Genomic DNA, 24762 nt, shown 5'->3' with positions numbered 1-24762 from the left:
CCCCCCAAAAAAATCTGTTGGGTACTATTTTTTCTCGCTTTTTTCATTTTTTGGGGCATTGCAAAGATTGCTAAACATTATCAAAAAGAATATTTCACTAAACAATTATTTAAATAAAGATGAAAAAACGGATAGTACTAAGCCCCGTCAGTCCATCTAACACTGTAGAGTGTTAATTTTATTTTTATTAAAACTAAATGAATAAATAAATAAATTTGTTACAAACATCAATTGGTGTTCCTTGGGTGGCTGGAATGAATTTATAGAAATTCCATTTGTATCCGCAAGCAACGTAGATTAAGCAACGAGTGATTTGAGTTGTGAGCACCGTCATGGAAGGAATTAAGCTAGTAAATCAAAGCACCACTATAACTAGTCCATCGCAGCTACACAAAGAACAGCGTGGAAATCTCTCGCCGCTGAGACCGCACAAGCGCATCCATCAGACGTCTGACGGGAGGCAGACATGATGGCCTATTGACGGGGAGATGATTAATATGACTTACTGTAGATGGTCTCATCTGTCATGCGGGAGCGAGAGGGAGGAAGTCATTCCATCAGACGAGCTAATCAATTATGTCCGAGGTCGCCACAGCTGCTTGTCTGTTGACCTTGTTTTTCTGGGGGGGGGGGGGTTCCTGGCTCAAATTGAGGCGGAGGCGGTTTCCATTCTGATTATTCCCACCCCCATTGGTTAAAGAAAACACTTTTTTTTTTATTTACACGCATTTTAATTGTTGTGTCACTTTTGGTTAAATCATCAAAAATACTAGCAAGGAATTCCAGCAATCCTGCGTGATATTGAATTAAATATGACAAGTGTGCGTGTTTGTACTGTGAAACAGCAATAAAAGGAAGAGGATCTGTCAACTGCACTTCTTATGAACTTATCTAGACACTTAATCGATAGAAATATTGGTAAATTGATAAATCGATAGAGCAAACAATATATTACTGTTTAAAAACATATTCACGTCTGACACATTTGAAGTAGGAAAGAGAAGACGAAAGGCTGCTCCGACGGTGCTAAAATTAGCCACAGAAGATTTTGTGCCCGCGGCGAAAATTCATCGCTCATCAAACTAATGGAATTCTCGTCCGTGCTTGATTGCTTTTTATCCAAGATTAAAAATGCCTGACGTGTACAGTCTCGACGTGGAAGAAAAAAAGTGCCAATTTAGGGAACTGAGCAGGTATCCGAAAAGAATCGATTGAAAAGTGAATCCAATCTATTGATCGTTTAATCATTGGGTAATTGATAAAAATGCACCCAAGGGTTTTCCTTTGTGTTATTAGTCTATTTAGAGCAAAGTTTTGGATTGGCGAGCCACAATGAGTTGTAAAATTTGACCGAGGGGCCGGACCAGGAGCAGATGGATGGATTGTTTTGCTAATCTCACCTCATCAGAAACAAAAATAAATGTCATTTTAAATGAAAGTGAACAAAAGCATAACAACAATCTATAAGTCGTTGACAAACCACAGTATTTAGAAAATAAAACATTAACAAGGTTTATTCATTTCATTTTTTTTCAAGTTCGGAGGGCCAGATTAAAACGTCAAACGGGCCGCATGTGGCCCCCGGGCCGTAGTTTGTCCACGCCTGATTTAGAGGAATACATGCAATCTAACTGTGGAATTGTTTAACAGTACATTTAAAGCATTTTTTGTCTGCTCCAAGGCCATTATGTGTCGACATCGGTGTATATTATTGGAACAAAAGGACCCGAGTTGAACAGATGTACGTTATTTGTTATTTTCATTCCATTTACATTTACCCGTGCTATTATTTAACATTGTTTGGAAAACAACAAGTACACTTTGTCTCATTTTTTTTTTTTGTTTTGCACCGAGGCCTTAAAGTTGCAAAGTGTTGATTTTAGTGTGCTTATCTGACTATTTCGAGGACAAAAGGACCTGTGTGGAATGGATGTTTTTTTTTTTTTCTTTCTTAGCTCCAAGGCCTCGCCTAAAGCAGTGACATATCGTTGAACAATGGGTAGCAACATATGGGAACCATGCATGACCTTACCTTTGGGTCAGTTAAGAATTGTCACGTAAGATTGTCACGTAATCATCAACTTAATATTAACACACCTGCATGAATAAAGTCATTTTTCTCAAGAAGTAATTATTAACTAATTATTTTAGGAATTTAGTAAGTTGACTTCCATGAAGTACAGACAGCGAATGCAAAGAGGTGACTATAAAAATTGCGTAAAATTGGATGACTCGTGCTATAGGAACTGTGAAGATTGTCTGACTCGATTCCAACTTTTTTTAACCCAAGCAATGGTTTGTCATGTGACTTGCATCACATTGCATCGTGTGACCGACGTGTTGTTCTGCGCAGCATGTTGACAACACACCAGAAATCGTTCCAGGCCTCGGGTTGCAGCGCACATTTTGTGATTGGCCCGTTTAGTCGCCTGCTGCGATGACCTACAATGGTTTTAAGTTGCTCAACACACAATCGTTTATTTGTCAGCATGGAAAAGAAAATGTGAAAGCAAACGTAGATGTCGCATGGATGTCGCTCGAGGAACTGTAAAGAAGCCTTTACTGGTGTGAAATAATCAGCCGGGGTTACCATGGAGATGCTTTTTCGCTTTTGACGAGCGAGAGCAACCATGTCGACGCCGCAGTGAAAATCATTAGTTCTTGTTGTTTTAAGCGCATTTGCATAGCATACATTTTGCAATTTCGGAACAATAAAGAGGACGTCTGTGTGCGTTTTTCTTTTTTTTTTTTGTTTTTTTTTTTTATTTCCAGGGTTTTCTGTCAGGCATCCGAGCGACATTAAAGCGCACGGACAGACTCCCATGAACGCGTGCCAGATTGCACATACAAATCGGACGCTTTTGTGTCTTCCTGTGTGGTTCGCTTTTGATTACAATGTGAGAAGGCGTGAGGCCTAAACGATGATTAACACACGTGTGTTCGGAAATGCTTGCAGGTGTCGTGACTGCTTCTGTGAGTTGTCTTCTATATGAAATGTGCTGTATTCATAAAACGGCATTGCCTTGCCTTCTCAGGCTTCCCTCCATTAATTCCTCTCTTATTCCATTCCACTACCTCATCCTCTATATTCCACCTTGATCCTTTAATATCCTTGCTCTTCTGTTTCCTCTTCTGTTACAGATACTTTACTCGAGATTCTGTTACAGTACCGCCATCTCATCGTCCTCCATTCCCTGCCAGTCCCTCCTGTTATTTCCTCCTTCTATTCCTGTCACCTCTTCCTGAGAGGAAACATGTCCGTGTGTTCCATGCGAGGGAGGGCGAGCAAATCAGTGTCGTCAGCCTGCAGGGGACTGATGTCCTCACGAACGGACAGACAAGGACTGTTTGGGGACAGATGGACCCGAGGCGGGCTTGACAAGTGCTCTATCACGCGGAGACATTCCACTTGATGTTTTATTAATGGAATAAAAGCGTGCGGACATACTCGGAGGGGTGAGTGGGTTTAAAACGCCAGTGTTGCCTCGCATCCCCCAGTGGAGAAAGCATGAAATAATAAAGTCAGGAGAGGCAGTCCTGCTTCGAGCAGTGTTATTGGTGGAGGGTTGGGTGTGGGGGGGGGGGATGTTTTTGTCTAGCGACTCGCTCCATGGCAGGAAGAGAGCTCACTCGCAGCACAATACGGGGCACAAAACGCTGCATTCCTGCACGCCCGGCCGCACAAAGGATATCGCCGCGCAGCTGTTACGAGGCCGCACAGGTGTGCTCGGTGGCCATGTTGTCCTACATATGACCAAATGTGTTGCATGTTTTGTTTATGGGAAAAAAAAAAAAAAAAAGGAAACACAAACATGAAAAAAGGCTGTTTTTTTTTTTTTGATTTTTTTTCTATTTGTTGCATATTTAATAATAAAGAGAGTCGCGGGGGGTGCTGGAGTCTATCCCAGCTATCTTCAGGCAGTGGGCGGGGTACAGCCTGAACTGGTTGCCAGCCTATCACAGGGCAAACAAAGACGAACAACCATCCGTGCTCACACTCATACCTAGGGGCAATTTAGAGTGTCCAATCAACCTGCCATGCATGTTTTTGGAATGTGGGAGGACACCGAAGTACCCGGAGAAAACCCACGCGGGTACGGGGAGAACATGCAAACTCCACAAAGGAAGGCTGGAGCCGGAATCGAACCCACGAGCACTGCACTGTGAGGCCATCGTGCTAAGCAGGCATCCACCATGGCGCCACTGCTGGACTTGTTCATGTTAAATGTCATTTTCAACTATTCGGGTGGTTTGCATGCATTTTGGTCCTACACTCACCTGTGAGTGATTTGTTTATCAATTTAACCAATTCTTTCATTTAAGACAAAAACATGAACGTTGAGTAAAATATTACTCATGCTACCCACAGAACCAACCCATTTAAAAAAATAACAAAAATACACCCCCCCCATCCAAAAATGCCAGCTAAAGTTCTATTCAAAATGTTAAATGAAAAGAGCCTCTTCCGCCAAAAAAAAAAAAAGTGCCATTCAAAACACAAATAAAGAATCTTTCCTCAGGCTTCGCAAGCATTTTTGCTAAAGCCTTTCAAGCAATGGCCTCTTCCTTTTTAACTGTAATTGCATAAAACCTTTTTTTTTGGGTCAGAATTATGCGAAAAAAAATTTCTCACTAGTATATAAAGTTTCCATTTAACAGCAAACCTGAACTTGTGTAAATTATTCCTATTATTTTATTATTTATATTATTCCTATATTCATTCCCATAGAACATTTGAATTAAAAAAATCCTGAATGATTGCAACCCTAGACCTGAGGGCCCAGAATAATTTTCATGATCTGCTTCATGTTCCTGACAAAAATTTGTAACAAAATTATAAATTGTATCAATTGACTTCTTATAACTTCAAGATACCGTACGCCTTTCATCGTGACCAAACCCAAATTAAATTTCTTTTAGATCTCAGATGATGAATCCATTTTTTTGTTTTGTTTGTTTTAGTTCGTCCCTCCGTGCAGTCCCAGCAGTCGGGATCCGCTGCCTTACCACATAATCAACCCGCAGTCCCGAGAGACAAAGGCAGGCACAGCGAGAACAAATCTCGCCTGATGAGCCTTTTGCCTTCAAATCCGCACGATGAGCTTTTATGAGCGTGTCTCCTGGTGCAGTCGCTGCGGGAAGACGAGCGGAGGAAGGAAAGGAGGTGGCGAAGGCACTAAAAGGAGGCTTGGTTGGGGAGGGGCTGGGCTGGGGGGGGGGGGGGGTGTTATAATAAATCCATCCCTGCTGCTGGTCACAGGCCATTGTTCTGCTCTAAACAGCGCTTCCACTCGGCAGGATGATGTTGCAGTTGGTAGGTCCACAATTATGGAGCCTTTTTCACACAAAGATTTTTCAAAATTGACGCATCGCTTCCCGGAAATGCAGAATTTAGTCACATTTGCCTTTTACAAAGTACACAGAATGCAGTTAAGGTGAGATATTGCCCAACTGTCTGTAATTTCACTCAGAAATCCCACAATGAAATAATTTGTGGGGGTCCTGGATCTATATCTTTACGGTCTGTAAAATAATTAGCAATAAAATCCGATGCTGTATCATTTTAAAACGTGAATATCTACATGGGGGCAAATTAAAATGCTGAAATGATTGTGACATATCAATACATTAATCTGGCATGAGGATTGACGGGGATAGGGACCCATCCTGACGCAAATAGCAAAGATCTGCAAATAATTGATGCTTCCTTAAAACTGCCATTAAAGAAATTGGAAAAAAAACATGTGAATTTGCAAATTTCGAACAGTGAATGTGTTACGACTTTCTTGAAAATATGAATTCATTCTCTCTCTCGCAATATGACTTTTTATTCTGACAAAATGAAAACCAAAAAAAAAGTTTTTGTTCTGGTAAAGATTCCACATTTTTTGTGCAAAAATTCAATTTTCATGACATTACCATTTTTCTTTTTAATGTGAAATTGTGATAGGAATATTCTTATCGACGAAATAAGCCACTTTTAATTCCTAAAATCTTGCTGTTACAATTTTTTGGGAGCGTGGGGTCTATTTGCTTGCCAATACAAAACCTAAAAACTTGGCAAAAAAAAGATGACAATGCTTATTTCTGCCCACTAAAAAATAAGTGATGCCGAGTGCAATTGAGACTTTGTCCTTCCTATTCGAGCTCTCGAGTGTTTTTTCTTGTCACTTAAGAGGATTCACAACAATTGAAAACAAGCTTTTACCTGCTAATCCGCCCGTGAAGGGCAGCGAGGGCAGCAGATGATTGACATGACAGAAGGTGAAAAGGCAGCCTGGCACACAAGGACATGATTAGCAATCCAAATAGCTCTTTTGGAGATGGGGGGTAAAGGGGGGGGGTTTATCTACCACCAGCACTCCTCATACAAAAAAAGCCTTGGGTTGTTCCCAAAACAAAAGGATTTACGCAGGGTAGCAAGTCCTACTGCCGTGCTCTCAGCTCTTATCCTGTCTTCCACATACACTTTTGAATGAATGCACTGGCATCAACTCGATAAGACGGAAATTGTTAACGGTCGTTTCACAGTCTGTACTGAACTTTTACCACAATGTTGCTGCATACATTTTTAAAATGCGAAATAGTTTGTATATCGAATCACCTTTCCCCATTGAAATGAATGGAAATGACATTAATGAGTTCCAGCCTCCAAACAAAAATCAAATATTTTTTCTGTGGTTTTTAATTAGGAAATTATCAATCTATAATGCCGTACTTTATAAAATCAGCATGGTGCATTCAGGGTACTTTCAAAACGTCGGGAAATTTTAAGCGCACCGCGCTGTTCTGCAAATGAATACGTTTTCTTCCACTATAATATTTTAAAGACGGCGAGAAGGTTAAATCCAAATCACAATTGAAATTTCGATTAATCGTCCAGCCCTATCAGAGGGTAAAATTACAAGGATTAGGACAATTTTCAATTAAACAAGGTATCTAAACAATTGTTTGATTGTCAAAATAATTATTTATTATTATAAGTTGTTGATTAAACAACTTATTTAGAACAAAGGTTCACTACTGACATCTAGCGTTTGTATCTAAAATTTTTGCTCACAATTCAGAGCAAAAATCCCGCCATTGACAACACATATGTGGAAAAACTGATAAATTGCAACTCTCGAAAATCATGACTGCACTGTAATGGATTGTTGGGCAGTCAGGCTGCGGTGGGTGGCGTTAACTCAGCATAGGTTAATTGAGAGTCAAGCTTATGTCATTTGTGTGATCAATACAAGCTAAAAATATCGACATTGTCATTAGCGATGGAAAAGTTTCGATCAATTATGACTCCTTTGTCATGTACGATTTGAGAAAAAAAACTGTACGTTCTCAGGTGTTTATTTAAATGCATGTGTCTTTAAGAGGCGGGGCTTGGTGGAGTGGCATATGACATCAACGGGTCTGTCTGCGAGTGTCTGGCTGTGAGCTGTGGTCGACAGCAGCTCCTGCAAGCGTGTGCTCATTGACTTTGTGTTAGACTGTTCTCCCAGCATGGAGTGTGTGACCGTGGCTCAGTTTAGCCTGGGTTGTTGGCGGAGAGCCTTCAACGCTTAGGGTGCATTTTTTTCCCCCGCATTTTTTAATTGAATTTTAGAGTAATATTGCAAAATGAGCTTGAAATTATGCGATAATACCTCATGGATTCAAGCTTTAGGATTCAAGCAATTCATATCGTCAATTATAAACATTTTTTTTCTCTATGTGGCATGGCTGTGTCCCTGTAATCCCATCGCTCTTCACGGGGGATTACTGTACCGCTTCAACATACAGCATTTACCTGCATGTGTTGCCATGACCTTAGAGCCGTCCAAGTGATGTAACCGACAACCTGCTCTGCGCCGTCGCGGCTGGCAAATCTAACGTTATGCGTTGCACAACGTGTGCATTTTTACGAGACGTTTCAACATCGCGGCGAGATAAGCGGTCCGACCGGAATCAAATGAACGGATAGCATTAACCGTTACCGCTATGCCCTTTATCCAAAAGGAAAAGGCTGAGATGAACCCAGCGGCCAATCACAAGGTCAGAAGGACTCGCGCAAGGAATGCCGTGAAGACGGCCAGCACTACTGTTGAGGAAGAGCACAGAAAAAAAAAAAAAAAAACTTAACATCAATAATTTATAAGATATCAATGAGCATTTTAAGAAAATAAAATGAACCACCTGAAATGCTCATCTTGGTAAGAGAACTAGCTTGGCAGACAAAGAACAAACATGTTTTTCTTTGGTTTGAGATATTTCATCTTGGTTGGATTTGAGTTTGTGCAGAGCAGGTGGGCTGCTGACAGACAACAAAGCACTCAGCAGAGTGCTCGAGCGGCGGCCGTGAACAACAAGAGGGCGAGCGGGGAATGAAACACGTCTGACACAGCAACCGAGCGAGCCGCTTGGAAGACCATAAATCTAAAGGTCAAGGTCAGCGTAGCGTGCCGTGACGAGACTTGTTCGTGTTTAAAGCTTAAATACAACAAGTCAAGTGCTGTTGACATGACGGTTGAGAAAAACCTTACTGGGTAAATATAGCTGTGATGAAATTAGACTTAAAATTTTCATTTTGATACAAATTATGAATGCCTACTATGTCTGTATGCATATGTTTCATTTTCCTTTTTTTAATTATTACTTTCCGTACGCAATATTTTTTTACCATTATTATTGATGTAGTCTTTATTTTTTTTCCCCAAATGTTCCTCATTTTATTGTTTGCTTAATTATAAATATAAACATTGTTTATAATACATATTTAAATTGTTTTTTTAATTAATTTTTTTAAATTTATATTTAGTAATTACTAGTACTACTAATTACCGCCCAAAAGATTTTTTTTTTATTCCCGGTGACAAATTTAGCAGATCTTACTAATATAGTGAGAAAAAGTTGGCTTGACGTTCGATGTTTGACATTCACGCTGACCGTCTGAGTTAGGGACCGTCCACAAATGACATGTTCTAGGGTGATAAGGTGGGTTGTCACATATATCAATCACCATAAACGTTAAATATATGTGTTATGTTATATATGTCACATGATTATTTTTTTTGTTGATTTTTACTTCAGATTCACATATGTACTGTATATACAAAATACACTTTTTTTTTTCTATTAATTGGTTTCTGTGTTCTAATTAGTCCAGGAACTTGAAGCGAGCATTACTCCTGAGCCTTATTCCGTTGGCCACACGAATTCCCACTGTCAAGTGTTTATTGACATTTCAACAGTGCCGAGAGGCCAATGAAGTCATATGTATTTGCTGTTGGGAGTGCAAATAAATCCCAAACAAACAAAGACGACAAGTAACACCATTCAGCTTGGCTATCGATTAAACACCACCGAAAAAAAAACGAAAAAAAAAAAAAACGCTCAGCATGCGACTCGTCCGCCACCACCGTGCAATTCCGACATTTAATCACGCTGACTGATCAGGAGGAGCCGTGCATTTCCTCCATTAATCACCCCCGGGGGGTGGGGGGGTGGGCAGTCCCGTATCGACTGCCTCTTGGCGTCATCGATTCCGCTTGGCTCTGCGTTTTCCGGCCACACGGGGGGAGGGCGCCTGGCAGGTGGTCCGGCCTTCAAATGGTCGGTCAGTTGGAGACATCTGGTTTGTTGTCACACATGTGCGATCCAAAGCTAGGTGTGAAAGCGGACCTCGGGTGGGTGAGAAGTTGAAGGGGGGCGGGTTCGTTTTGTTTGGACAGGAGAAGGTGTCGGACCACCAACCACACTGTTTCACAAAAACTATTGAGCAAAGGTATTAAAAAAGGCGGATTTTACATTTTTTCAAGCCATACAATTTGACTGAGAGATTTCACTAAAGTATGTCTCGGAGGAGCCAAGTTTAGCCTGGGTTGTTTTCGGACTTTGGAGAGTCTTCACCGCATGATTACCACACTTCCTGTAAGCAATTTATTTGTAAGGGTAATGTTGTAAAATGAGATTGAAATGTTAATGAAAGTGTTTGGGGATTGTGGTATGTTTGGGGGGGAGGGGTTAAATTTATTTATGTGCTATTATAAATATTTTTGGTCCGTGTCAATTACTCGCAGGCTTGCCCTATTTCATTGAATTACTCAGCATGATGTGTCAACTACTTCTTTGAGTACAAAGCTAGCATTCTGTTGGATGAATGGCAACAGGTGGATCCACTGATATGTTTTGTCAACTAGAAGTTTTTGTAGTATATAAATAATGTTCTTAGCAACTGGTAAAAATGATGACGGTGCTTAAAAATCACTGATCTACCACCCTGACGTAAATGATAACCAATTCTTGTTCAGCTCTGGTAACATAAATGCCTGACATTTTCACAGTTGCTTTGGGGAAGATACAAGAACAAGGGACAAGTGTTGTTGCAGATATCATTTCAAAGCAAATGGGGTTCAAGACATAATCCAATAATCCCTCAAAACTTTTTAAAATGGGTTGGGAATCACAACTCACAGAGAAGTGACGAGGGCCAGAAATAATGCTCAATTTAAGCATTAAGATATCGCTAGAGTTGAAAATATACATAATATTTAAATTCAGTTGAGCTTCTTGCTTTTACCAATTAAACCATGACATTCTCTCAGAGTGTGGTTTGTCAAACTACAAAGAACAAATGCCAAGAATCATCATCAGCCACTCAAGCCCTTTTTGTCAGGAACCAAATCAAAATTGCTTCAGAACAGGAAAAAAGGCTATACTTCAAACCTGACATGCACACCCAAATCTTTCGAACCAACTACCTTTTTTTAAAAAAGAAAAAAGCCGCAGCATGGCATTAAAGAAATAGCATCAGCTGCGGATTTTATTGATTTATTATTATTATCTTATTGGTTGCTTGTTGATTCTTGTTCCATAGATGATGTTCAAATTCCAATAAAATCATTGTTTTTGGAGGTGTTTGCAGAGATTTTATTTGTTTCGCCACAGATTATAATTGCATTTCATTTTAATGCAAGAGGTTATTTAGTGTTAAAATTTTGACTTTTCTGGTGATTAATCTTGAGGGTTTTATGGTCAATTGTTTAAAAAAGAGATGTTTTGGGAATACAAATACAATCGCCGAGATTTTTTTTAATTAGAGAGGAATACAAATATATATATATATATATATATATATATATATATATATATATCACAAAAACACTTCCACGAGCTGTAATCACACTTAATGTGATTTAAACCCATTTTTAAAAACGCCTTAAAATTACGTTGAACAAAAATCTGAAATACAGCAGACAAAACAGCATGTGGGGTCTACCTACGGGAGGGGAAAGGGATCAAAAAGGCTCCAACTGGATTAAAAAACGTCCTCCTCCGTGTTAAAGATAGACTGTAACAGCCAGCATGGCGGGGAGAGAGGGTGGGTCGGAGGGGGGGGGGGGGGTTACCTTACTCGGTGTTATCTGCGTGGTCCCCGGAGGCCTGACAAAGCTACCCGTCTTTCATTTGATCTCTGCACCACGCACCTTCTCGAATGAAACCAACTAGGGGGGGGGGGGGGTGGCGGGGCGAAGTCGTTTCTTATTAGAATTATTTTATTATACACCTCAGTCTGCCATCACCATAACAAATATAAATGGGCAATGTTACTAATAATAACAAAACACACACACAAAATGGAGCAGGCGCGTTTCAGTGCCAACAAATCCCCAGAAGAGTGTTGACATCTATATACGGTTACAAGTGCATAAAAAAACCAGAAGAAGGGGGTTGCCATACCTGTATCCACAGTAGTTACATACTGTATGTCAGTGCAAAAACCACAAAATGGGGGTGGGGGCACACGGTAAACCTACCTCGATGTATCCGGCCAACGATGGCACCACGACGGCCAAAACCAGAGCTGATATCACCGGGACGCAAGCCATCTTCCACGAGAGGGAAATAACTCCTGAACAGAGCTGTCCGGCGTCAAGAAGAAGACACTTAGAAAGTCCCACGGAATGCTCCGACGGTATCCGCTCTTCGCCACACGACGAGTGGGACAGAGTCCTGATCCTGCTTGTTTGGACGACTGGAGAAAAACAAACGATGGGAGGGCACCGAGTCACGAAGTGGTTCCGTCGTGGAAATGTGAGCAGAGATTATTGGGAAGGCTGATCGTGGATGGCGCCTCCTCCCTCCTCTCTCCTCTCTCACTCTGCTTGGGCTCATCCACTCACACGTACTGTGGGCTTGCACGCACTGCGCCCCTGGTGCCAGCAGAGGGGAATAGCAGGACAAACAGGCCGACATTGCATTATTTATGGGATCTGATTTTTACTCATTTTTTCATCATTGACGCAAATAAACTTGTCCTTGTTTGACGTCGATTACGAATCCGCCCTTGTTTTTTCTCTTGTCACATTAGTTTTTATTATTATAATAATAACAATAATAAATATTTATTAAGGGTTACGTTTAGCAGCAAGTGGATTTTTTTCCTGAAATGTTATAGCTATGTATTAAAACGCATTGGAAACTCAGTATCGTGCAAGCTTGTTTTCAAACGTAAAAAAAGCCACTAAAAAAGAACAATGTCAAAGAAGTGTGTTGTGAATCGGTGTCAGAAATACATTTTGGGACACGTGAAGCCATCTATAATTAAAACGTGCTATTGACCAGTGAAATATACACTGGATGGTTGTGTAATTTATATAATTATAATTTATAAACATACATACCTATATATGGGAAGTCAATAAAACATAATAGATCAGAATCAGATTATTCTGATTCAGATGTGTTGTGTTACATAGACTTTTATTTATAGACGCTGCCACATGCAATATGGCGGCAAAGACGCCGTACGATGTAGTCCACAAGGCTAAATTTAATCCATTGCGGGTTGTCAGTGTGCGTAAATACAGTGTAATTTTCTTAAATTCATGTAAAATAACTGCGATTACAGAGCGTCTAAGAAAATGGATGTGTAGCGCAAAGGTGCTGCGGAAAGCCTCTGCGTATGCTGAGGTCTCCGCTGTGTTATCGTGGGTGCGAGGTGGTGCGGAAAGAAAGACTACGGGCTGTGTGGTTATGCTTGAGACGGTTATGCTTATTTAATCACCTTTTCAAAATCAATGACAAACTCCCGTCCTAATAATGGAGTGAAACATAAAACACTTGATTACTCAGAAACTCAATTCACAGCAAATTCGCAGAATAATATTCTCAATCCCATTCACACGAACTAAATAAGCACGTCAACGCGCAACAAAAAACAATATTAATTGAATGGAAAAAAACTCTGATGGCCTATTAAACTTATAACACAGAATGTTGACAGGTGGCAGGTACGTTCACCTTTTCAAAATCAAAGACAACATTGCCACAAGATGGACGACTCCACGCAGGCAACACGACTGGGTCCCAACATGGACAAAAAGTGCCGAAATGTATAAAAACCTTTAATCGAAACATGGTACAAGGGTGACATCGTGTGGCAGCCTTGAGCCACTACAAAAAAAAATAATTAAATAAATGGGCGTACGAGACTAGCCAATGCTAGTAAATACATTGTAACAACTTTAATCCTCTGTAGTTATTTAATTTGTGTGGGGTTTGTTTAAGATTAAGCGTTTAAAAAAAATAAAAAAACAAAATGAGGAACTCTTCACGAATTTGCGTGTAATCCTTGCGCCTAGTGAATCGCCATCATCTGGGTACCTTGAACCCAAGTGATTGTTTTAGCCCTAGTCTACAGTTTAAACCAATCGCCAACGTCACAGTGTTAATGTTAAAATTTTGCACGAGTCCGACTCCACCGCGTCCCTCCGCCCCTTCCCCTTATCTCTCCTGTGGAGACCGCGCTCCCCGGCCCGTGACGTCACAGGGACGTCAACATTCCAGCGTGAGCTTCATTGTCCGTTACACACACACACACAAAAGCGCACAAGCACCCAAGACCGGACGGCGAGACAGGCATGAGGTCAGTTTGACTCATTGACTATCGATGGAATTCATGATTGACAGACTCGGGATCTCTTAACTTTGTTCCAACTTGGACTGCTGAGTGTCGCTTTCAAATTTTTTTACTCGATTGATTGTGATAGATTAATACTTGGATGCATGACACTTCCGCCACGAGCTGACGTTGACTATCACACCATTTATTTTATTCTGATGGATCAATTGTACTTGAGTGGTTGTTGTCAGATCGTCCAGGTAACTTTGATTTGTCAATCAATTATGAATTTGTCGATTGACTTATGGTTATCAAGCAAGATGTTATTTGTTCTGATTGATCTATAAATTGTCTGTGTGTGTGTGTGTGTGTGTGTGTGTGTGTATGCGTGCACGTGCATTATTGCGCTTGTAGGCCAGTATATTTTTGCACGTGCGTGCTGCTGGGCCTGGCAGAGGCCGAGAAAGTTGTGTCATTGACTCAACCCTTCGGAAGCTTCCAGTCGCCAAACTTCCCGGCGACCTATCCCGACGACACGTCCCATCGCTGGGACATCCGCGTTCCCGACGGCTTCCGTATCCGACTGGACTTCAGCCATTTTGACCTGGAACCATCTGACCTGTGCCAGTGCGACTACGTCAGGGTGAGATGCGCACATGCGAACAGAAACTTGCCGAGAAACAGAGTGATGTTGCGTCCGTGTGCGTAGGTGGAGGTCGGGGGCGAGGCCTCCGACAGGGGCGGGGCATCCATCCTAGGCGTGTTCTGCGGTGGCGAGTCTCAGGATCCGGAGAGCGTTCCCAGTCCCGAGCCGCTCTGCTCTCCCGGCAACGGCGTCAGCGTCGTCTTCTCGTCTGACTTCTCCAACCAGCAAAACTTCTCAGGCTTCCAAGCGCACTACAGCGCAGTCGGTGCGTCCGGCCATCTGCGAGACATGTCTGCGCATCAGTTTCGCAGTTCGCGGGTTCGGGGTTCATCTCAGAACAGGATTGGGATTTTTTTTTAGATTTGTCAATACAGTTCATTTGGATTTTGTTCCATTTCAGTTCGTTTTGATTAGTTTAAGTGTTTTTTTTTTTTTTTTAAATATTGAATATTGATGATTATATTTGTTGCGTACAAGATAATACAGGCTTTATAAATGTAAAATGTAGTTTCAGTATCTTTAAAAAAAAAAAAAAAAAAAAATATATATATATATATATATATATATATATATATATATATATATATATATATATATATATATATATATATATATATATATATATATATATATATATATATATATATATATATATATATATATATATATATATATATATATATATATATATATATATATTATCTAATTGTGTAATTTGGCTGCCAGGATGGCCGAGTGGTCTAAGGCGCCGCGTTCAGGACCCAGTCTCCCCAGGAGGCCTGGGTTCGAATCTCGAATTTCCCCATTGTGGGACTAATAAAGGGAATATTATTATTATTATTATTATTAAAAATATGACTTACATTTTCCGTTACTTTGTCTTTCTGATTGACGGGCGACCAGTCCAGGGTGTTGCCCAAAGCTGCGATAGGCTGAGATTCACATTCACCATTTTTGACTGGTGCTTTTCGTTTGTCCCGTTATCAATCCCAGACGTGGACGAGTGTGCGGAGGGTGTGGACGAGGACGTCGCCTGCGATCACCTGTGCCACAACTACGTGGGCGGCTTCTACTGCTCCTGTCGCCATGGTTACCTGTTACACACTGACAAACGCACTTGCACAGGTTACAGCACACACACACACACACACACTTAAGTCAGAAACAAAGTAAACGGCCAACTTTTTGGTCCGAAGATTTGGATCAGCGCCAGAATGTTCCAACACACTAACGACTTTTTTAACACAACAGATACAACAACTATGTGTGTGCGTGCATGTGTATGTGTGTGTGCGTACGTGGCCGCTGTGTGACTGATAGTGAAGCAGATTTCTTGTAAATATTTACATGTGCTGCATTTTTCGACTCAGTTTGATTGATGAAGTCTAAGTTCTTACTTAGTGTGTGTGTACTCATGTGGGTGTGGGGGTGTGCGTGCGTGTGTGTGTGTGTGTGATCGCGTGCATGAGTAGTGGAGTGCAGTGGCCTGGTGTTTTCCGAGCGCGTGGGTTCCTTGAGTAGCCCCAACTTCCCGTCGCCGTACCCGAAGAGGACGGAGTGCTCCTACATCATCCGGGTATCACCGGGACTCAAGCTCCGCCTCCACTTTAATGACACCTTCGACGTGGAGGACCACCCACAAGCCCTCTGTCCCTACGACTACATTAAGGTCCTCACGCTGTGCACGCACACGGAAATAGAGACAATGTTACATTCAAACATGCCCAGAACGAGTGCGCGCATGTGTGTTTCAGATCCGAGCGGCGTCGAAAGAGTTTGGACCGTTTTGCGGTGCTCAATCTCCCGGCGTCATCCAGACCGACGCCAACGTCGTCGCCATCTTGTTTCACAGTGACCACTCGGGAGAAAACATCGGATGGAGGATGACGTACGCCTCCGAAGGTGGCTCACACGCGTGCTAATTAGGCGAGCTAATGTCCAGTGATGGAATTTTGTCAAGTGGACTTTTGTTGGTGTCCGAGATAACATTTCTCGTCTCAACAAAAGTTTGAATATGTTCAAAGTTTCCTGGTGACAAGAAAAGGTGTTTGCGACCAATAAAATGGTTGCCGAATGTCTGGCGAACATCTTTGCGAGCGTTTGCAACGTTGAACAAACCCTCGGGCTGTGCGCCACACTCGTGGAACAGTGAGCGATGGGGATTAGGCCCCGCCCACTAGGAATCAGCCATCCTGGATTTTTGCCAGTGGCTCGGTTGGTACCGGTCTGGATCTTTCTGGTTGGTGCAGTCACACAGGGGTTGGCCTTGTAAAAAATGACTGGTCGCTCATCACCACGCCATTGGTTTGAGACAACCTTTGGGGAAGCGAAAATGAAGTGGAAACGTCTCCTACACGCAACAAATGTCCACTTCAATATCTTCTTCTTACAGATTCCTACCTTGCTTTTATTTTCTCGAGACAGGAATTCAGTGTGCGTCTCCAGCGCATGTGGCCAACGCCACGGTGAGCCCGCTCCAGCCGGAGTACTTGGCCGGAGACCGCGTCTGGGTGTCATGTTTACCAGGCTTCATGCTTTTCAAGGTGATGTCACTTCCTCTTTAAATACGCCGTCGTCAGCTTAGCTTCCAGAGCGTCTCTCTCGTCGTCGCCCACCTGAGGGACGACCTGGTCACCTCTGATCTTGTGCTAGCTTTAGCATTAGCAATGGGGGTGGTGTTTATTGGCATCACAGGAAGTAGCACACATACCAGAATTAACACGAATAATTCAGCGTTTGTTTTGTTCCCCGGCAGGATGGTGAACGCCTGGATGGCAACTTTGAGATGCGCTGTCAGCAAGACGGCACCTGGGATAGCACACTTCCTGTCTGTCAAAGTCATAGTAAGAGTTACTCTCCTACACTTCCTGTTTGTCAAAGTAAAAGCCACAATCAATCGTTCACTTCCTGAAAGTCGAACTGCGGCCAGCCAATCAGTTCTCTTTTTTGGGGCGGTTTGTCTGACGTGTAAGTGTGTTTCAGGTGAGTACGGCTGCGGCGTAGACGGTCTGAGCGTCAAAGACGCGACGGGGGCGGTGCTTCCATCCTGCGTGCCCGGTGAGCGCTGATAACCGGTCACGTTGTTGTTTTGTCTTAACATGTCGGTTTCACGGCGATGTCTCGCCCGCTAGCGTGTGGCCGCCAGTCTCGTCTGCTGGCCGCCCAGATAAAGCGCATCGTGGGCGGTCGCGTGGCCGAGCCGGGGAACTTCCCCTGGCAGGTTCTGCTGAGCGTGGAGGACTCGAGCCGCGTCCCGTCGGAGCTCTGGTTCGGCTCGGGCGCCCTGCTGTCGGATGTGTGGATCCTGACCGCCGCCCACGTTGTACGCTCCCGCCGCCGCGACGCCCGCGTGGTGCCCGTCGCACCCGAGCACATCAAGGTGAGAGCAGACGACAGTCGCCATTCGGGTCAAGTTTTAGTCGGTCCGCCCTTGTGCACATCTCAAGAAGCGAACTCGTGTTCCAAACTGGGGTTAGAGTTGCAAATTCGGGTTTCAATTTCAAACCCTAACCCTTTGAAACCCTAATTTCAAACACTAACCCAGTCCGTGACGGCGCGTGCCGTGTCGACCAGGTGTTGGCGGGCGAGGTGGACATGCGGGACAAGCGGGCGTCGGCTGTCTTGGCCGTGTCCCGGGTGCTGGTCCATCCTGACTTCCGGCCCATTGACTTCGACAATGACATCGCCCTGCTGAAGCTGAGCGTCAGGGTGGCGTTGAACCACGTCGTCCGTCCCGTCTGCCTCCCGCCGCTGCCGCAGCAGGTACGCAAGGCCGAACGTATTCGCTGAAGCACATCTCTGACTTGCACATTTGTGACCTCTGTGTCCGGCAGGGCGACACCCCAGCGCCCCCACCCCACACTCTGGGCGTGGTCGCCGGGTGGGGCGTGTCGCACCCCGACGTGACCTCCGACCTTCTGCAGTTCGTCCGGCTGCCGGTGGTCCCGCAGGACGAGTGCCGCGCCAGCTACGCGGCTCGCGCGGGCGGCTACAACATCAGTGACAACATGTTCTGCGCTGGCTTTTATGAGGGCGGGCGCGACACCTGCCTGGGCGACAGCGGCGGGGCCTTCGTGACCCAAGACCCCGTCAGCCAGCAGTGGGCGGTGTTCGGCCTGGTGTCGTGGGCGGGGCCTGAGGAGTGCGGCAGTCGGCGGGTGTACGGCGTCTACACGCGCGTCAACAAATACCTCAAATGGATTGAGCAGCATCTCCTGGTGGTCCCGTGATTATGTCTCAAACAGAACACGCAGTTCTAGCGTGACTTTGTAGTCTAAATATAGTAAACATTATGGCTAACGTATAGCTAGCCAGAGCCACGCTATAACGAACCATGTGGCTATTAAGTAGCTCCGACATAGCTCACCATTCTTGTCATTTACAACATCACATGCTAATAGGAAGTGCTAACGACACGAGCAAAGATCTGCCAGGCCGACTGAACATTAGCTTAGGTAGCTTAGCGTTGCTGAATGCGTTTTGCTAGCAAAGTTAGCATTCGTTCCTGTTTGCAGGCAAGAGTCAAAATGTATGTCGTGTATGAATACAAACATTGATCATGCCACATTAAACTGAATGAATATTCAACAATTCTGTATGTATTGATTGAATATCAAGCAGCCAGGAATTGAACGTTGCATCTCACAAAAGTGAAAAATGGCGGACCCTGAAGGTGATTAGATGCAATGTTTTGAAGGCATGTTTTTTAGGATGAACTACCAGATAACGAAGATATAAACAGTAAAAAAGTTTTGCCATCTTGAGCTTAGTTAAACATTTTATTTCAAGTGTGAAACTCTGGAGTTCACTTAGACGGTCCGTTTTGTCACTGGCTTTAAAATTGCAGCAGTAAAGGACCTCCACTGACATATCTCCTTTCCTGTGGTAATTTAGGCACCATTCACAAAACATTTTTCCAATTCCAGTTAGTCGTCCTATGTTAGCCCTTGTATTGTTCCCTCAAATTAAAAATAGCAGAAAAACAACTCAGCAAATAGTTTTGAGCAAACATCTTTCTTGCTTTGTTGTGCTAACTAATATTGTTGGCATATTTGTTCCAATTTAAAATGTTTTAGCCCCAAAACAGGGAAAGACAGATGATCATTAAAATAAACACGTGAAAGCTGTTTTTGATATGCGTCATTTTTATTGTTTGATTTTGAAAAACATCTGAGTTTTTCTTCCAACACGTGCAGACGTCCTTTTTCTTGTTTGACATTTTTTCACGCTACGTCTTGTCTTTTTGCTGCCCGTCAGCATGGAGCGCGCGGACGTCCTCGCGGCGGCCGCAGAGCAGTTCTTTCCACCTTTGCCGTATTTGCGTCATCTGACCTCCGTACACCAGCGGGTCCACAACGGGCTGCACGAGCACGAAGTACAGCGACAGGAAGTTCTGCAGAACGCGCGGCAGGGCGCTGAGGTCAAAACGCGTGCGCACCACCTGGAAGGTGCAGCCGAAGCCGAAGTTGACCAGCGAGACCACGTGCGGTGCGCAAGTCGCCAGCGCTTTGCGCCGGGCTCGCCTCTGGCCGGAGAACACCACGCGCAGGATCCTGGCGTACGAGTAGAGCACGGGCAGCACCGGCGCCACCACCGACACCACTGTGGACAACAGGCCGTACACGTCGTTGACCCGCGAGTCGCCGCACAGCAGCCGGGCCACCAAGAAGTTGTGGCAGTACAATGCGGGGAGGACGTTCCCGCATAGCGGCCGGCGGGCGTTGGCCGCCACGGCGGAGGCGACCCACGCCAGCGAGAGAACCCACAGGAGCAGCACGCCCAGGAGTGCCCGGCGCGGCGCCACCAGAGCGCCGTAGCGCAGCGGCCAACAGATGGCCAGGTAGCGGTCGTACGACATGGCGGCCAGCGTGCAGAACTCCACGCGCGCGTACGAGTACAGCGCGAAGATCTGGAAAAAGCAAAAGGCCGGCGATACGGCGTGAGAAGAGCTCAGCGTCTGCGCCGCCAGGAACGGAAAGAACGCCGTGGAGCCCAAAAGCTGGTTGGCGAACAGGGACGCCGCCAGGACGAACATGGGACGTGTGCGTAGTTCGCCGTCCCGGCAGATCAGCGCCACCAGAGACGCGTTGGACGCCACAATCCCTGCGTACGCCAACGCGGTAGCGCCGAACGCCGCATACTTGGCCGAGCCCAGGTCGTCGTACGAAGACAGGATAAAATACGAATACGTCACGTTGGACGTCATCTTTGTTTGGCGGCTGCAAACAATTCAGGAGTCCGGTGAAAAGCTCTTCATCACATTAACCAGTGAAAGCCTTCAACGCAAAGCATAAATCGTGACAGTCAGCAATTTCTAGTCCGAACCTGTAAAGATGATGAAGAAATTATAATCCTAACTTGCATTTGCCTTTTTTGGTAAATTACAATTTTGACGCCAAGCATTCATATGCCGTCATTAATTTACAATTCAACTCATCAAAGTACAAGATGATATTGTGATTTGACACCTTCCGCTGAAAAGCCACAATCATCAGCACAAAACCACTTCATCGTGTCAATTTGACCCAGAGTACTACTTTGATCTTAAAACACTTAACATCTCTTAAGGAGTAAAATCTCTGAATACTACAACGTAGCATCAAAAGTCATGCTGCTGACAAGTCATCGTCTTACGACGACGATGATGATGATGATGATGATGATGATGATGGCGATGATGATGATGGCGATGAAGAGCACAAGAGTGCTTGCTGCTGTTAGGTGAGTGTGTGCTGCTCTTTATTGTTTGCTGGCCTGTGAGCACGCCCACTAGCCCCCCTTCCCGCACCCACGACATCATCCTTTTGGTCACTTTTTTTATGCTCATTATTCCTACACCCCCCCCCCTTTTTTTGGGTGCCTCTTGTTTGAATTTTGAAAGCGCTTACAATAACATCCTGAAATCAAAATGTTGTCACATCAAAGGAAACCTCCAAACAAACCACATATGAAGCTCAAAAAGGAGGCATTTACCAAATTCGATTCGGAGTAGAATAGCTTCAATAGAAAAGAGGCATTGGCTCGGTACATGTTCCGTTTCCGCTTTTTAAATAATTTATTACACAGGACAATTTTGCTGAAAAGGAGATCGAGCAAAATTATTGACCCCGCCTCTCGCCCAAAGTCAGCCAGGATTGGCAGAAGAAGGGATGTATGCAATTGTGAACTTTCATTGAGGCAAAAGTAGTGCTTTGCCGCCGACCGACAGCACCCATGAATAGGTTCTAGGGATGACGGAGTCGCAGCGCCAAGTTTGCCATGACGTGATGCCGGAGGTGCTGCAGGTTGAAGCCGTAAATGAGCGGGTTGAGGAGGGGCGGAGCCACCATAAACAACACGGCCAGCGCGTGGCGCACGGCCTCCAGCCGCCCGCCGCCGTAGCGCTCAAACAAGATATCAAAGACCAGCGAGCCGGTGAAGACGCTCAGTGTCAGCAAGTGCGGCACGCACGTCTGCACGAAGCGCCGGCGGTTGCTTTGCGAATGCAGCGAGGCTTGCACGAGGTGGCCGTACGAAACGCCGATGAGGACGGCCTGCGCCACGTGCAGGAACATCAGCATAAAGCCGTAGACGTTGTTGACGGTGGTGTCGGCGCACGACAGCTTGACCATTGCCCAGTTGGTGCAGAAGAGCCGGCGGATCCGACGGCCGCACAACGGCAGGCGAGCCGTCAGAGCCATGCCCGCCATCGACTCCAGAAACGATAACAGCCACGTCAGCAGTAGAAGCCGCCAAACCTTCAGAAAAACAAGATCAAACCAACAAGTGTTCTGCTTCCTGTATGATTTGTATGTAATACCATTCCCGGCCACTACATGGTGCCACACTATTTTATTTGCCACTGAGTCTGAAAGAAGAAGAGTCAAACATGGAAATGTTTCATGTTGAGCTTGGTTTATAATTGAACGTGAAATCCTCTTCAATCCTGCTTTTGTTCCTTCAGAAAGCGACAGTTGCCGGTTTGTGTTCTAATGTACATCTATGGGTAGGATAATTGAACTATATTGTCAGATGATAAATGAGTTAGTTTGCAAAAAAAAAAAACTTTCCTCTAAACAATTGCACAATATTTTGGGGTTCTAGTATATCATGTTTTTAAACGAGTTAAAAAATAAGTGCAGTAAATGCTATTAAAAATAATTTGATAATTGCGATAGTTCATTTGTTTTGTACAGCACTACTACGTCATGGATTTTACTCTTTGCGACATGTGGGCTCTTGAATGTAAGCCCTGCCCACGATGGGGGCGGAGCTTACGGATATCTAGCTTTCATGGACAATGCATTTCAACTGAATAATTATTTCAGTAATGTTTATTATCCTGTATTTTATGTTGATGTTGAAAGTGGCTTTAAACCATATGAAATGTACATTGAGCCAAGTATTGTTTTGAGCTCCCACTTGGTGTCTACGCTTTGCAACCCTCTGAGCTACCCCTTTTCTCATCTGTGTTCCATTTGTGCTATTTTCTGTCAAGTTTTTACGGCGGATGTCCCCATTTGCTGCATCGATTTGGAGAACCTCTCGGGAATTTCCGGCCACACCTGCTTATTGGATTACTTCAACTGAAACTCGGTAAGTCAGTCGGCTCAAGAAGCCGTCCAAAACCAAAGAGCTTGAGAGATGTGTTGAGAAGTAATCAAGTTAAATTGTTTTGCTCAATTTTGAATACATTTTTGGAATAAATTTTCATTTGTCGATGTCATGCAAAACAGCCATTAGCGTTGAGCCTGCTAAACTGAACGTCAACGACACTGAAAGTAATAATGCATACAAACCTTCTGCGTGGTCATGACGGCGCGGTAGGCCAGCGGGCGGCAGATAGCCACGTAGCGGTCGTAGGCCATCACGGTCAGGCTGGCGAACTCGCAGAAGACGTAGGAGTAGAGCACCAGGATCTGCGCTAGGCAGCCTGCGGACGACACCACGTGCGCCTCGGCCAGCAGGTCGTGAAGCAGCTTGGGGTAGAAGCACGACGCCCCTAGCACGCCGTTGGCGCACAGGTTGCACACCAGCACGTAGATGGGCCGGTGCAGCGTCTTCTCCGCCGCCACCGTCGCCATCAGCATCACGTTCACCAGCAGCGTCAGTGCGTACGAGACCAGCGCTACCGCGAAGTAAATGCGCCGCTGTCGGGAACTCAAGCCGCTCAGGCCGTCCAGCTCCAGTACCGCCGGCGACGAGCACGATGCGTTCTCCATCGCTAACACCGCTGGCGAGAGGGTAGCAACCGTCGCGTTGTGCCCGACTATAAACGTGTCACTGGCTGATGGGGAAAAGTTCAGCGTGGAGCAAAAGCAAAAGTCAACATGCCCAGTCAAAACATCAACTTTAACGTTCAAAGATTGCATTAAATGTGCATTAGCGTTGAGACTCAAAAATTAATATGAATTAAATCAAATGCCTTAAAATCTCATTTGTGTTGAGACCAAAAATTATTTAAAAAATTACAGCGACTTACAGTGTTATGATTTACATGTTACACTACAAAAGGGAAAAGTTAAGCGAGGATTGCTCACAATGCTCAAAATAGCAGTCGAAAATCAGTTGACTCACTTGTCATGCTAGATCTGCCTGAGTGGGAAAAATTAAAAGATGAGGCAGAGGAAACATTAATAAGCACGCGTCAACATGCCTGGTCAAAACAAACTAAAAACACACACAAAAGAAAATCTCATTAAAAGCACATTTGTGCCAGGGACCAAAAAGAATGGGTCAAAACTTGCATCTTTGCAGTCAAAACATATTCAAAACAATAAGCATCAAAACAACAAACTCGTTTTTACTGAGAATAAAACACATTCAAATTCTCTTCAGTGTTAAAAATATGCAAAAAAAACAAACATAAAATCAAACATAAAACCACTTTTTTTTTTTGGCATTCCTGTTTCGTCAAAACGCAGAGTCCAAATGTTTCCCGCCGCAGTCAAATCTCAAATAGTGAAAATGCACAAAAACTGCATTGGGACTGAAACATGTTCCGAAATAACTTGCATCATTTCAGCCAAAACTTGCTTTCACATGTACAAAAGCCACCCAAAACATTCAAGATGTGCGTCAGAACAACAAAAAAGAAAACAAGTTCAAAGACGAGCCATGACACACTCAAAACAAGAGCGATTTTGTGGACTGGATAAGGCCGCTAAAACGGTGAAAAACAATTCAAAGAACACGCATTTCTATAAGCGGCACGTGCAAAAAGTGTGTTTGACATCAGGAGAAAAAAAAAAAATCCAAACTG

The 24762-nt window shown here is 44.1% G+C and overlaps 4 protein-coding genes across 10 annotated transcripts in view; 1 reads left to right on the top strand and 3 right to left on the bottom strand.

The window, feature by feature from the left end:
- aplp2 (amyloid beta precursor like protein 2) overlaps positions 1-12143 on the bottom strand; it is a 40629-nt gene extending 28486 nt beyond the window's left edge. For 6 of the 7 annotated variants that reach the window (XM_088300190.1, XM_088300192.1, XM_088300195.1 and 3 more), the window contains exon 1: positions 11790-12143. In XM_088300190.1, the coding sequence (XP_088156316.1) occupies positions 11790-11861 (72 nt within the window). In that variant the 5' untranslated portion in view covers positions 11862-12143. Of the gene's footprint in view, positions 1-506; positions 591-11789 lie in introns of those variants that run through there. The other variant, XM_088300193.1, reaches the window with a different exon arrangement.
- A 1721-nt stretch (positions 12144-13864) lies between these two features.
- Positions 13865-19112, top strand: masp1 (MBL associated serine protease 1). The gene is made up of 12 exons (XM_088300540.1): positions 13865-13900; positions 14291-14519; positions 14586-14787; positions 15516-15647; positions 15995-16191; positions 16277-16424; positions 16947-17065; positions 17278-17365; positions 17505-17579; positions 17654-17901; positions 18096-18284; positions 18356-19112. Exons 1-12 carry the CDS (start codon positions 13896-13898, stop codon positions 18749-18751), a joined length of 2028 nt encoding a protein of 675 aa, XP_088156666.1. The 5' UTR covers positions 13865-13895; the 3' UTR covers positions 18752-19112.
- Positions 19113-19733: 621 nt separating this feature from the next.
- On the bottom strand, positions 19734-20805 carry LOC148333102 (olfactory receptor 11A1-like). The gene has a single exon (XM_088301054.1). It carries the CDS (start codon positions 20725-20727, stop codon positions 19750-19752), a length of 978 nt encoding a protein of 325 aa, XP_088157180.1. The 5' UTR covers positions 20728-20805; the 3' UTR covers positions 19734-19749.
- A 940-nt stretch (positions 20806-21745) lies between these two features.
- LOC148333101 (olfactory receptor 2A12-like) lies at positions 21746-24084 on the bottom strand. Its single transcript, XM_088301039.1, has 3 exons — positions 24078-24084; positions 23300-23787; positions 21746-22258 (listed from the first exon to the last, which is right to left on the bottom strand). The coding sequence occupies exons 1-3, from the start codon at positions 24082-24084 to the stop codon at positions 21746-21748; spliced, it is 1008 nt and encodes a 335-aa protein (XP_088157165.1).
- Between the last annotated feature and the right edge of the window lie 678 nt (positions 24085-24762).

This window comes from Idiotropiscis lumnitzeri, chromosome 7, assembly GCF_059441095.1.
Source record: "Idiotropiscis lumnitzeri isolate Australia: NSW breed Sydney's pygmy pipehorse chromosome 7, RoL_Ilum_1.0, whole genome shotgun sequence".
Lineage (NCBI taxonomy): Eukaryota > Metazoa > Chordata > Actinopteri > Syngnathiformes > Syngnathidae > Idiotropiscis > Idiotropiscis lumnitzeri.
This window is presented reverse-complemented; position numbering and strand designations above follow the sequence as displayed.

Excerpts from the sequence above, each read along its gene's own strand:
- masp1 (XM_088300540.1), top strand. Across the intron at positions 14,788-15,515 it reads AGCGCACTACAGCGCAGTCG|ACGTGGACGAGTGTGCGGAG; the intron begins GTGCGTCCGGCC and ends TATCAATCCCAG. Across the intron at positions 18,285-18,355 it reads TCCCGCCGCTGCCGCAGCAG|GGCGACACCCCAGCGCCCCC; the intron begins GTACGCAAGGCC and ends TGTGTCCGGCAG.
- LOC148333102 (XM_088301054.1), bottom strand. The coding sequence starts at position 20,727 with ATGACGTCCAACGTGACGTATTCGTATTTTATCCTGTCTTCGTACGAC.
- LOC148333101 (XM_088301039.1), bottom strand. Across the intron at positions 22,259-23,299 it reads CCGTCATGACCACGCAGAAG|GTTTGGCGGCTTCTACTGCT; the intron begins GTTTGTATGCAT and ends GTTTTTCTGAAG.